Source organism: Vulpes lagopus, chromosome 16, assembly GCF_018345385.1.
Source record: "Vulpes lagopus strain Blue_001 chromosome 16, ASM1834538v1, whole genome shotgun sequence".
NCBI lineage: Eukaryota > Metazoa > Chordata > Mammalia > Carnivora > Canidae > Vulpes > Vulpes lagopus.
Genome location: NC_054839.1, coordinates 29,092,222 through 29,107,011, shown reverse-complemented (window position 1 = coordinate 29,107,011; position 14,790 = coordinate 29,092,222). Strand labels below are relative to the sequence as shown.

General features: G+C 30.4%; 1 protein-coding gene across 15 annotated transcripts in view; it reads right to left on the bottom strand.

Moving 5' to 3' along the window:
* Positions 1-886: 886 nt before the first annotated feature.
* The window catches only part of RBM26 (RNA binding motif protein 26), an 84,601-nt gene continuing 70,697 nt past the window's right edge, over positions 887-14,790 (bottom strand). For 10 of the 15 annotated variants that reach the window (XM_041730991.1, XM_041730985.1, XM_041730997.1 and 7 more), the window contains 3 exons: positions 10,479-10,592; positions 6,950-8,812; positions 887-3,278 (listed from right to left, as the gene is read on the bottom strand). In XM_041730991.1, coding sequence (XP_041586925.1) covers positions 8,723-8,812; positions 10,479-10,592 — 204 coding nt within the window. In that variant the 3' untranslated portion in view covers positions 887-3,278; positions 6,950-8,722. The remainder of the gene's footprint in view (positions 3,279-6,949; positions 8,813-10,478; positions 10,593-14,790) is intronic. The other 5 variants (XM_041730986.1, XM_041730990.1, XM_041730989.1 and 2 more) reach the window with 5 other exon arrangements.

The window sequence follows — 14,790 nt, the reverse complement described above, 5'->3', positions numbered from 1 at the left end:
ATTGATGCAAGATACAGGACAATTTTAAAAAGTTAACAACTGTTTTTAGTAAGACTATTTTATTTAAAAATTTTTCAAAATATAAAAATAATAAACATTATGGATATTTAACAAACAAAACAACATAATTCAACTATAAATAATAAAAATGTTGACAACCCCACATAAACATGTAATACTATAAACATTCTAAGCATACAAGAGTAGTTTTCTAGTTCAAGTTTTACCTTTGTTTTTTCAAGTTTTATTATCACTTTGAAAAATAAACAAACAAACAAACAAAAAAAAAGCTGCTACAGCTTAACCAATTACTTTCGCTCCACTCAAAGAGCAGGGAATTTTTTTCCCCATGCCGACACACATTCGTGAAATGGGATACTTATGGGCACAGGTATTAAAAACTGGAACAAATCCAGTCTCCAGACAAGAAATGACTCCTTTGGTGTTTTTTAGGTTCAACAATCCATAGAAATTGAGTAAAACTAAACCACTTATTAAAGGAAATCTTGTGCCAGATAACATGTTCTGAAATAATATCACACCCAAACAGGTTCGGGATTCTGAGAATCAAAAGTAAACATCTATGAATGCTTTGCTGATACTTAAAAACTGTATCTTATGAACATTCACTAAGGTGCTGGAATGAAGTCTTCTAGATGTAGAAAACAATCTACACATCAACACAAACCTTGTACAACTTAATACATCCCTTTACAACTCATCAAATGTTCTATAAATATAGAAGAATTACCCTGCCTCCTGTTCAGTAAAAGACAGATGGGAATTTGAAGCAGAGCAGGATTACACCGTATTTTGGGACTAGAAAAGTTTTCCACTTGAAATTTGGGTAAACTGAGCCATGCTGAATGTATTTTTTTTTTTTAAATTCTAGCCAGATTAAAGTTCGTTTTTATCAAAAGAGCTAATGACAAACTGAAGAACCCCCTTTTATTTTTGGAAGCTGGGCACAAATAAGTATACTGTAATTCTGTATCATATCTTTACATTATGGGGTGTTTCTAAGAGGCTGGGCTCTTTACCTGACTCACCACAGACCACTTTTATAATTATGCTGCTAGATTACAGTAAGTCACAAGTGATCATACATTAAAGCCTAGCGAAGTCTAGATAACAGGTTCAAAAATGATATTGAAAGGTTTTTTTTTAGCACCAATAACTTTTTCCTAAGACACTTGAGGGGCTGCATCACTTTAAAGTATTATTTATCTTGTAAACAAGACCAAAAATATTCAGTTGATCTGTATTTTGAGCATAAATATTTATAAACTCTATTAAAAAAAAACAAATATAGCATGACTAGAGCCGCTAATAGTGTAAAATCTAAGTATATTGAAAAATATAAAGATATATAAAAGGCTTCCATAATGCAATCATGCAGAGGTAAACCACTTCATTCAATTACACAAAAGTGATTCTGTACAGTTATCTACACACAGCTCCATGAAAATCCTATTCAGGAAAATGAAATAATGAAAATCCTCATCTTTAATTAATCAACATATAGGAATTTAAATATGTAACTGACCTACTGGCTCTCACAGAAATTTTCAAAAAGCACTATGATCTTAATGAGAATCAAATCATCTTGACTTTTGATTCTCAATGGCATGTTCAATTTTGTTTTGCTTTATCTTTTTAATTTAAAAGCAAGGTAAAGAAAAAGAAAGATGACAAAGTAAAGCTGAGGGTGCTGGTATGTGGTCCATATCCAAGAACCAATTAAATTATTAACAAGTATGGTCTCTTTAGACTATGTTCTTTGAATTTCTAACCTAGCAAGTAAATTACTAATGGGGGTGGGGGAAGAGAATCTTCTTGAAAAGAAAAATTACTGAACTAATCTGGGAAAGTATCTCTGAACTCCTTGCGGCTATATGCTAGTCTGCAAATGTGAACTAAAACAAAAGTCTAATTTTAAAAATGCCCTGTAGGCTACTAGGTCATAATTATATTAGAAGACCTTCTAAAATATATATTTTCCCTTAAACCAAGCCTAATATTAACCAAGCTATTGTCAACTAATGTGGATCAAAATAATTTACCTTAGGATTGATGTATTCATTTTTTTTATTTTCCATAAAGACAAATGCACTGCATACTCAAGAAAAAGAAGTGTTTGCAGAATAGTCAACTTTGCACAAAAATATATGAAAATATGAATATATTAGCATGGCTGAATGAAACTAAAAAAACAAGGGTGAGTAGAATCATGTATAATTTGGACTTTTCTAATCAAGTATAACTTCCAAACTTCTCAAATGCTGCATGAGAATCTTTGAAGGAATACTCAGAAATTAATTTTCTGAAAGCTTCTTTATATGGTGCCATTACAGAAAGGGTATTGGGGGGTGTGTGAATATTTAGGATAAGATTTAATCATACTCTTTATAAATAATTCTAAGACATACTGCTTATAAATAAATAATATGAACATACACTTTTTAAGACAGGAAAACTATAGTCTTTAACAATGTTAGACACACAACACAATTTCCCCTTGCTTTTAAGATTGTCATTGATGTCTTGATTGCAAGTGAGGAAAATATGGAAAAACTGTGTAAATTAGACATTTAATAGATATTTCTCAATATTTATAATCCACAGATCATCCTGTATTACTCGAAAAGAAAGAAAATTATTCTCCTTGTTGGTTTTGAAGAGCTAAGAAATTAAAAAAAAAAATCATTTGGGTATGTGGCCTTGGCAACAACTTCAGTTAAGTATATTTAGAAGAAACAGCAAGTTATTATAGTGTATAAAAAAAGTATTTTAGCATCAGTTCAAAATTATTTAAGTGACTAACCTAACCCCAGAATGTATCCTAAAACCAAACCCACGCTTTTTAATCATTTTCTTCATTCTAAATTGTTTGTGGTAATGAACACAGTATCATGGCTTTTATAGATTTCCTAGACACAATTTTCAACTTGGCTGAAAGTGAACTTATATTAGGAAGCCAAGAGGTCTTTTTCTTTCTTAGTGTTTAAAAAATAAATGGCTATAAAGTAAGGGGAGAAGACATTTAAGAGCAAGGTCAGACAAAGCACACACTCAGACATACTTCTGGACTCAGATGTACCAATTAGAGAACTGCGAAAAGACAAAATGCGAATTATAGTACATGTAAACATCTATTCAAATTGATAAAGAGCAAACATAAAATGATAGGATGATATTATAACAGTCGTCTCCAGACAGGAACAGGTCTTGCTGTTGTAGTCACAAAGCTAAATTCAGGCAATGATGATCTCTCTCTGCTGGAAAAAGAGAAGACTATTAAAAAAAAACTTTGAAATAGTAAATAAATCTAAAAACTGAATCACACCATAAAATGATCTCCAACTTTTCTAAACATTAAAGAAAATCTATTTGAGAAAGGAATCAAAATCAAAGTTGCAGACACGTTTCACAAAGAATCAGCTTTGGGTTAAATGATTTTAACAAAACCTCTCTGCTTCACGCTTCCTTAAAACATTAAGCCACAAAGATCACAGCACTACAACACGGCTGTGATCTACAATTTCTGCCCAGGAAATGTAGTAACTGATGAGATAGTCGATTGTTTTATAGATGTGTGAGTAGGCAAAATAACTTTAAGAAATCATGAACATATTCCAAGATACTGTATATAAAAATAAAAGAACAATTTTCTTAAATTTCCCAATGATTTTAAAGTAATTGTGAGGTGTATCTGATTTCCTTAAAAACTCCATATGATAACCATTTCATTTTTTAATTGTACTATAGGACATAAATTCTGTACTAAGCACAATGATTAAACAACCAAAAATAAAAAGAAACACATCAGAATGAGACAGTGCTTGGTATACAAAGGAAGACTAACTTTGGATGATGGGAAGATAAATGGATGGATGAAATAAAGTAATAAGGAAGGCAGGAAAAAGGAACAATAATATTGATATCAAAAAAAGTAAAATAAAAATGCTTTCAACTATACTACAAAATGAATATATATTACTGATAAGCTGCAAGAAAGTTATTTACCAAATTCAGAATTTTTCTAACCAAGTATGATGTTTTCATTAGAAAATAGTGAGATGGCAGTTATTTCACCAAGGTTTCTTTCTTTCTTAGAACTTTTAGGTAGCTAATTTGAAAGGTAATCTCTTGTTATCTTATAGGTATATAATGATGGGGTGGGGAGCTACTCTTCTCTAAAAGCCTGTATACATACCTTAGAACAACTAGCCAGTTCAAAAAGTCAAGAACAAGGTAGTACCTGAGATCTAGGAAAAGGAAATTTTCTCTCTGCCTTATAAACATTATTAACATTATTCGCTGATTTAAATTTTCATTTTATAGGGCTTTAGAAGAATAAAAGCCCTGAAAAGATCAGTGAACTAATTTAATTAACTAAAATTTCACGCAGGGTATTTTTGATTTAAAAGATTAAAAGAGTTTTGTGTAAGGGAAGGAAAAAAGCTTACAAATATTTCTACAAATTCTAGAAGGACTAAAACTAATTTTCTACAACTAGTTCACATTATGTAAGGGGAAGAAAAAAAAGAAAATATAGATTGATAAAGTTTGTATAACACTCTAAAACAACCATTGATATTTCAACATACCAAACAAGCAACTGTTATGCTTTCTTATGCAACCCTTAGAGCCAATGATTAGTGTTCCAAAAAGACTGGAAATACAGTCCCCATAAAACAGTTCTAGTCACAGGAAATTTCCTACAATTAAGCTCAGCCATACTTTCTACAGGTAATCACCTAAAACACTGAAGTTTTGTCTTTATGGTAAACTACTGGTTGATATACTTGATCGTATTACAATAAAACAAGAGCTATGGAATACTCTCCCATTTCTGCAACATGATTTCATTAAATGGCTGGGCATCAATTAAATCCTAAAATTAATTTTTAAAATCTTACAATTATCCAATAACATTTAAACAACACTGCTTAAGTAGACATAAAATATTGAGTGAAAAATGTAAAATGACAACTCAACCATCCCTTGAGGTAATCCTAATCAATCTTTTAGCCAATAATATATAATTTCTCTCAATTTTTTCCTGTAAGTAGCAGCTACCTACATTGTTCTGGATCCTTTCTTCACTTTAAACTCAGCCAGACCTGTACTAAAGCAAAACACTTGTTGGGACAACTGTAGAATTAAAACTGTGTTTCAAGTTTTAGGCAGCGTATTGTAACAAGAAAGAGTTTTAGACTTTGAGTTTAGAAGCAAAAGGACAAGTTATAAGTAGAAAGGGAGTCTATTGAATAGGGAAGTTTAGCTATACTTTAGAGGTTAAATGAATTTTGTGCCAGCAAATGCAAGCATTTGGAAATACTATATACAAAACTGTACCAAGACATATTAATACAGATTATCATAACCAAATCTTAGTTGTTTCCATTGATTACAGAAACAACAATGGCATCAACAGGTATGGAGAACTGGTACAGTTATATTGTTTTAGATCAAATACTAATATACCACCAAGGAAACTACAGGTGTGAATGGGAACTTGAAATCATCTAGTCCAACCCCTTTCATTTTACAGACAAGGAAACACCCCTAGATAAGTTAAGAGACTTGTCTAAGGCCAGAAAGTTAGTTGCAGAGCTGGGACCAAAAGCTAAATCTCTTAACTCTTATCTGGTAAGCTCTAAGCTAGGTCATCTTTGGATATAAAAAAAATTAGTGGGATGGACTAGATTGGTGGCTCTTGGCATTTCTATTCTTGCACACTGACAAGAAACCAAAGGCTAGTTTACTCCTGAAACTGACTACATTTAATACTCCAAATTATTAATGTCTTAATTGCTGTGGAAATTCCACTAAGGCTACATGCATATGCCTCCATCAGTATTTGTAACCCCACTGTTGCAATACTTAACTGTTCAACTGTTTAGCAAAATGGTCTCAATAACTGAGAAGACCTTCAGGAGAGATTTTGAAAAATTGATAAGAATTAACAAGGGAGGTAATTGTCACTCCATTATTGGAGATTTAAATATGCATTCACCCATTAATTCATCCAACAAACATCTGAGTGCCCACTATGAGCCAGGCTTTGTGATAATCACTAGAGATAAAAAGATGAATAAGACATGGTCCCCTTCCTAGAGGAGCTTGTAATTTAGTGGGGAAGACAGACATATAAACCAGATAAATTATATTACAACATAAGTACTGTAACAGAGATATGAACAAAGTGCTGTATTAGAAGGGAGGGTAAAGATATGAACTGGCTAATGACCAAGAAGTCTACTAATTTTGTGCAAGAACTACCACATTTACTGCAAACACAATCTCATGCTCAATCAATAATTAGGAAGGAGTAGCAATGTAGAGTCAAAAAAAAAAATTGGCACTGAAATCAAAATGCCTGCATTCAAATCTAGTCCTTTTACTCACTAACTGTGACTTTGGGCAAGTCACTCCATCTCTATTAGCCTAAGTTTCCTTATCTGTAAAATGGTAATTAGCAACTACTTCAAAGGGATACCTTAAGTTTTAACTCAGAACACATGAAAGTACATGCAGAGTCCTAGTATTTATAAGCATATTCATTAATTTCAAAAATCCAATAGCAATTAAATACTAAGTAATATTTATAGTTAAAATAATCTTAATGACAACAAAAATGTAATTGTGAACCTAATGAATGTCTGTAATATTTAATCCTCATTCTTTGGGACAAAATCGAAACACACTTGTTTTCTGATTCATTCAAAGTAACCTGGCTTAAAACATTTTAATTTTAGGATATTAGAGAATTTGAGATGAGGGAAACTGATAAGTTACTTATGGAGGTAATTTCACTTACATTATAAGGGAATTTTACAATAATTTTTAAAAAATCAGGCTAAAATTTACTAATCAAATTAAAAGCCAAAAATCAGCATGGAGAGTTAACTGGCCTTTGAAAGATTTTCTTTCTTTATAATACCTGTTTGGTGTAAAGAGAAGAAACGTGAGCCTCTGCCAATTTGGCACCTTTCACGACTACTAAAAAGAAAAGAAAACAAACTTACCTAATGAATCAGAATAGCACACAGTCAACATACAAAAGACTACATAAAAATATATCATAGATCTAAGTAAATAAGTTTTTGAATAACTATTTTGACAAAAGAAACCAATTTTGAAATTTTAAATATTAACACATGTACCAATTGCAAGCCAAAACATTCCTATGAAATAGTATTACCATCAAGAACATATATACAATTTTAACCCTAAATGTGGGAGGGGGAAAAAAAAGAGGAACAGCAACCATTAATTACACCACTGACAGAGGATTATGGTGTTGGAATTACAGTTTGTGACTGTGAGGACCCCAGTATGGGAAGAAAGTTATTTTTTCAATGTGACATTTAATAAAATCACTATGATCTTAGGAGGGGCAGAAACACTTGCAACTGAAATGATGAATTTTAAAAGATAAATATGTAATCTCCCACCCCCTCATTCTACAAAGAATGCATTTATTTCCTGAAACTGCTGTATCAACTTTCAATGATCATGTTCATTTGCCAGAGAAATTCACTTAAAAATCACAATACTGTTGCAAATGTCAAAGATTTTTATACAAGTATAGGAAATGCACACTTAAAATATCAGACTGGAACACTTACCAAACAGTGTTTTCCTAAAGTAGTATCTATAGTACATTTCTTTATTCATACATCTTCAAATGGTCATGTTTTCTTTCATACATCCAAAATGTAATGTGATGTTTTCTTATTCACCAAATGTTAGCTCTACTTGAAGTCTGGTTCCAAACTAATAGCCTGCTTTTAAATTTTGAGACATCTGTTGAAAATTTATAGGATCAAACCAAACTGAAGTGGTATAAATTTTTCACATTGGATTGTACATTATTGTAAAGGTACCAGTAACCATTATTAATAAGTTAGTGATTATAGCTCCTTTTGTGATAATTGGGGGGAAGGGTAGATCACCATCTGGAATGGTCTATTTATTTTAATTTTTTTCTTTTTTTTTTTTTTTTCTTTTTTTCTTTTTTAAAATCAAGGAACATTGTCTTGGCCTTTGTGGGTTTTTTTTTTTTTTTGTCATTGCTTTTTTTTCTTTTCTTTTCAAGAGACCATTCCACTTTATTTTTAACATCTGAATGCATAAGGACTCATATGCAAAGCAGTCATACACCATTATCATTAAAACCCATATGGTAAAATACATACACAAGTCCAACAAAAGGCTAATACATAGTAAAGCCTAAGCATACTACTATGTAATATTATGAATACATAACTTGGAGACTTTAGTTAGAGTACTATGTTATCTATTCATTTTTGAAAACATTCATTAAGATTTTAAATGCAAATTCATTCCTTATTTGGAGTAAAACAAAATCCTCTAAGTTATAACAAGTATTGGTCATAAGTTTTTAGACCTATTCATTAAATTACAAAGAACCCAAAGAATTCCGTAATGTTCAGTAGAAGTATGTAATAAAAACATTGCATATGTTTCTAGTGTGATGTCTTTAGCAATTGTTTACTGAAATAAAATGCAAACATCAATCTTTCAAAATACAGGATCAGAAGGTAGTTTTCTTCTCTTTTGTCTATTTGTGAAATCCATCTTCATCACATTTTACCAAAAAATTGTTTTTACAAATATGTAAAAGTACATTAGATAATACTAATGAAACACAGGTAGAGTTCTAGCATATGCAGATCAATGATCAGTCAAATCATCTTCTCCAAGAACGAGATTCATTGTCCTCTTCTTCTTCATCATCATCTTGAAGTAATGAGTCATCCACCAAAGACTCTTCCTGAAACTTTAGGTTAAAATGCATTTAGGAATTTACCCAAAAAAAAAAGAAAAGAAAAAAGGTGACACTTTTAAATACTGATTTCTCTCAACAGAGTTGAAAACAAAAGGTATTTTCTACAGCTACAATATTCAAGAACAAAGAAAAGCAACCTTTATCCACTCAATGGTTTCTCTACAGTATCTATTCTATTGCTTATATCAAACAGGCACTAAAAAAAATATCAAAGAAAGCCTTTGTACATGCCATTTCTCCTGCCTCACTTGATCAAATTATGCCATCTTCTACACCTGCAAAACATTGCTCAATACCTTTAGTTTTTTTTTTAAAAAGGAAAACATCAATAAGTCTTCTCTGACTTACCCTAACCCTGGACACTAAATCAATCAATACTTGTAGAAACGTCTACCAAGATTTATATATTTTTTCTGCTATATGTAACAAACATTTCTTTCATAGCATTCCTTGCTTTTCCCCATTTCCCTTCATAAAAGCTTCTCAGACTACTTTTCAAACTTTTCAAAATACCTAATACCAGGAGCTCTCCTGCTTTTCTCCCCATTCAATTCAAACTCATGGAAGGACAAAGGTATAATCTAAAATATAAAATGACAAATCATGTATATGAGTTTCAAAATACACATTTTATTCTTGCATTTGACTATGGATATGTATAACAGCCTCGAATGCTCTTCAAACAAATGAAGTGCCATTACGAAAATCTAACAAAGGTAAAAACATGGAATCATTGTTTCCCCACCTTACCTTTATTTATTAACTTCCTCAATTTTTTCCTATAGCTTATTTCATGATCAAACAAAATAGAGTTGCTTATTTTTAGGTTTATGATTTCAAAGGGCTCTCCCACTTCACTGTTTTTTATGTTCACACCTATTGGCCATCATACTAACTGCTGTACCCAAGTAAAATGGACTGTTCCATATCTAATTCCTCTTCCACATCTAAAATGCCTCTCTCAACTCTATTCCGAGTCCAGCTCTTGGTTATGGAAAGCTTTTTGATCACTTAGGCTTCAGCTATGCTTGTCACCACCTTCTTCAAGATTCTTCTGAACAGAAATAACCACTCCTTCCCCTGGGTTCCCACAGCATATTGTTCAAATCTTTATTGAGCCTTTCATTATAAATTAGTTTCTTATGTGTCTGTCACCACCCCCCTTTCCAGATTATAAGCTCCTTGATGATAGGGACCGTGTCTTATTCATTTTTGTGCCTATCACAGTATCTACCATATAGCAGGCATTCACTCTAATGAACTAAAACAATATGAATTAAAATAAAGGAAACCTGAAATGTTAATAAAGCAATTGAGTAGGATATATACTCTAAAACTTAAAATATTACAAGATTTCCTGTGGATAAAAATCTAAACAATAATTATTGATTTCTAAGAGTAAATGAAAACTGAGTGTGTATATATATTTGTGTGTATATATATATATAAGATTTTCTTTCTTTCCTTTTTGGATTAGCAATCCATAGTTCTCATTAATCCAGAAAATTTAAAGTTGTCTGCATTTATCTGACATTCCCTTCCTGGAATATGGCTCAGGAATAAAAGTTTTATGTTAAAATCACAGCCATAAAATCACATCTCATATAAGAACATGAGCACTTAGGGCCAAAACAAATTAAAAAAAAAAAAAACATACTTCCTCTTCATCAGGTTCAACTTCTTCTGTTTCAACAGCTGAAATATTAGTTATTGGTTTATTCCATGCCAGTTTTAGATCCTGCCCTTTGAAACGAGCTCCATGAACTGCAGCCTAAAACAATTAAGAACATTAGAATGTTGAACATTAATAATAATTTCTGAAGAGAACAGTGAAATGTTATAGCACCTAATATTTAAATTAAAACAAAAGCAAAGATACCTATCCATTTACTTTGTAGTTATTTATTTCTTCACTTACTATTTATTATAATTTATTATTTACTTTTTATGGTTATTTACTTCTAAACCCAGCTTTGTGGTTGGAAATACCTTTAAAAAGAAAACAAGTACACTTTCTCATGCTTGAGCAGAGATCTTTTACTACTGGCCAGATCTTTTACTACTGACTAGAACTATCTTTACATGTTTAAAACACAATAATAATGGCTATTCAAGGCAACGATCTCAAGGCATTTCAAGATCCTGGCTGCAGATTCTGAATTGAAGTCTAAATTAGGATCAACAGGCTAACTGTATTTCATTGCATTTAAATTGTTAATTTACAAGTGACATGCATAGTAACTACAAACTGGAAACCTTTAACAAATAAAAAAATAATTTTGCATGTGTAGAGTATAACATTATTTTTAAATATATGATGTTTGTCATATCACTCTTACAAAATATGTTACTTCCATGAATAAAAAAACTGAACGTTTCTACTGAAACTAAAGTACTTCTTACAAAGCTTTCAGAACTGCATTAAGATTGAAGTCAAACTTAGTATTTGCTACATTAAGTGACTGGTTAAGAAATCATGCATTCAAATTAAAGTACCATGAACTGAAATAAATCAATGTTAGCAATATACCTAAATAACTCATAGTCACAAAAGATTTATAGCACAACCTCAAAGTATAGCATAATGTGAAATCTAGAAACAATTACATGTTCAGTGACACCTGACCATGAGTTGTGTGATACTAAAATCTCCAGATATAAATTTTAAATCTGCACATATAAATCTATGATAAATTTAAAGATTTCATGCCCATTAAAATGCAGCTCAGGAGTTTTTAGTCCATGGCCTCATCACAGGGTTATATAATTAAAAATTTTTTAAGTACTTATATATGGTATTTAAGTTTAGAAACAACTTGTAATTTTTTCAAGCTAATACTATTACATAAAAATATATTACTGTAGGAATTCTAAGAGTGTCATGCAAAATGTCTACTCATAAAGCTCATCTTTTCATCCAGTTAAAAAAGGTCAAAACTTTTACTGATATTTTCTAGAAGTTCTTGACAAACATTTCTGATGACCTAATACTGTAAATCTCTATATTTAGCACACACACTTTCAAATTTATAAGGTGATTCTACAACCCTCTAAAGTTTTAACTTCTTTAAAGTTTTAATTTTAACATCTTACAGGATGATTTTCAAAGCTAGGTATACTTAACATTTTATCAACCTTCTCCATTAGAAACTTCTGACTATATAAACTATATAAACTTCTGGCTATATACATTTTTGAGATAACTTAGTTCTTGCTTTTTAAGTTCTTGCAAATTTATTTCAGGTAATGTACAACATAAAAATCTTTAAAGTTTAAAAAAATTCTACAACCCAATCATTTTATTTTTTAAAAAAATTCATAAAGTTCAGGTTATATAATATAAAAAAAATCATAATCCATGATGTCCCATTCTGAAGAGAGAACCATTATCTTTGGAAGAGTTTGGGGAAAAAATCCTACAACACACTAAATAAAGTTCTATGCACATACTAAAAGGGTTCGTGTATATAAATATGTAGGATATGTACATGGGAACATACTTTACTGATCTTACACTTTTTTTTCTATTATTAATCCAATTATTTCACAGATCCTTTCCATAGCCATACCAACAGACTTTTCACTTTTCTTGAATGGCTCTCTCTATGTATATATACACAAACACACACACACATTTAAATTAATTTCTTAAATGGAACTTTGTCCTGTTTGGCAAAATATTCCTTTTTCAACTGGATCATGGTTTTGTTTATAATGCATGTTTTTACTGAAGGGAAAGGTGTTTCTGTTCTTTTTGTCATAACTAAATTTTTGTCATAAATAAGTTTAAATTTTCATGTACTATAATTTATCAGTGTTTATCTTTATGGTTTCCAGGTTGTGCCAAACCTTTAAAAAGCCTTCTTTACACTAAGGTTATTTTCAGGAATTCCATATATATCTTTGATACCAAAAATAAACACATGATGTATTATTTTTTCCTGAAAGTCAGTGCCCTAATATTATTTACAGATTACTCAGTAAATTTAAATTCCCTGATTTAAATAAAACATCTTCCTATAATCCTCTATAATTCTTTTAGATACTTAAGTCTTTTTTCTGGACTCTAGTTCTATTAGCTGTTTATCCATACATTACTGTATTAATTCTTTATTTCATAATGAATTTGATATCACTCTTCATCCTTTTCAGAATATTCTTAGTTATTATTTTGTCCTTAACCTCCAGAATTTTTGGCCAAGTCTAGTACCATACTGTCTTACTATTGCTTAATAAGATAGTATCAACTGGATCAGTGCTTTTCAATACTGTAGCAGTTGCTTCAAGAATTCTGCAATCATTTTATTAAAATGTACATTTAAAAAAGAACTTTGTAACTAATAAAATATTAGTAAAAAACATCATATTTAAATGTATTCTACAAGATGCCTATTTCAGTGAGGTGGTAGTGGTCATAAAGGTAGAAGTGAGGTAAATGTAAAAGTATACTAAATAAGAAAGGAAAGTGGAGGAAATAACTTCAGAGGAAGGTAAAATTAAATTTGCTCACCTCAGTAAAAATAGTTGATAATCTAAATGAAAAACCACCAAATACCAAAGCCATAAAAGAAAAAAAATAAACAAATCCTTTCTATTGAAAATAAAAATATTTTTAAAAGATTAAAAGATTTAAAACCATTTCTTCAAAATTTACTTCCCAGAACACCCACCTGCCAAAGCTCCCTTTACCTGTGTCTCTGCCTCTCTGTCCCTCTCATGAATAAATAAATAAAATCTTAGGAGCACAAACATCCAGTTAAAAAAATAAGTAAGTCACAGGGATGATAAGTAAACATAGGAAATATAATCAATAATATTGTAGTAATGTTGTATGGTGACTACACTTATCACGGTGAGCACTGAGTAACATAGAGAAGTGTCAAATCATTATGCTGTACACCTGAAACTAATATAACAAATAAAAAATAAAAAGAACAGAAAAAAAAGGAATAGACTTTAGATTTCAGGTATTTATCAAAGAGAAATACAATATAGTGGGAATCTGTACCAGAAGCAAAAGGTTTAAATTCAATTTTAGGAAACACTATAAATATATTAAAGGGAACAAAACCTCTCATATTTCTATAAATACACAAAAGTTATGATAAAATCCATTTCAGATAAAAAAAAAAAAAATCTCTACAGCTTTCAAAAAACAGGAATCATTTGTATTCTACCTTAATCTAAGAAGCCAGCATCATAGATACTAAAAATATAAGAAATGTTTTCATTCATTTATCATTTTCATTCATTTCATGAACAAGACAACGAATGACATTTCATGAGTAAAAACACAATTACTACTAATTATTTAACATTTTTCTAAAGGTACTAACAACAGAAAGTAAGAAGTTATAAACATTAAAGATGGAGGTAAAACTACCAATTTTTTAGTGATATGATTACCTGAAGAACCCAGGACTATCATCTTGGTAAGATGGCAGCTACATATTTAATAAAAACTGACATAGTTTTTCTACAAACAATATAAACAATCAAGAGAAAATACAATGGAAAGAAAGACCTCATTTAAAATAACTAGAAGTTAAATGGTTGGGGGGGAAAATAATATATGTATCTATATAAAGAAATTATACATGTTATATATATTTTACATTATATTACATAATGCAACATATGTATATTTTATATATATATACATATATATATACACACACACACACACACTCTCATAATCTATATAAAGAAAACCTTTAAATGGTCTCAGAGGATAAAAAAGGATTGGAATACAATGATGTTCTAGAGGAATATTTGTATCATAAAGATGTTGATTTATCCATAAGAATTCTATCTCTTTAGAACCTGGTAAGTTTATTCTAAAGCTTATATAAAAAGTAAACATAAAATATATCAGGAAAATGCAGAAAATTAATAATAATAGCTGGGCATAAGAAATCCAAACAACAGCCCTAACAAATAATATATTAAATATATATTATTATGAAGTT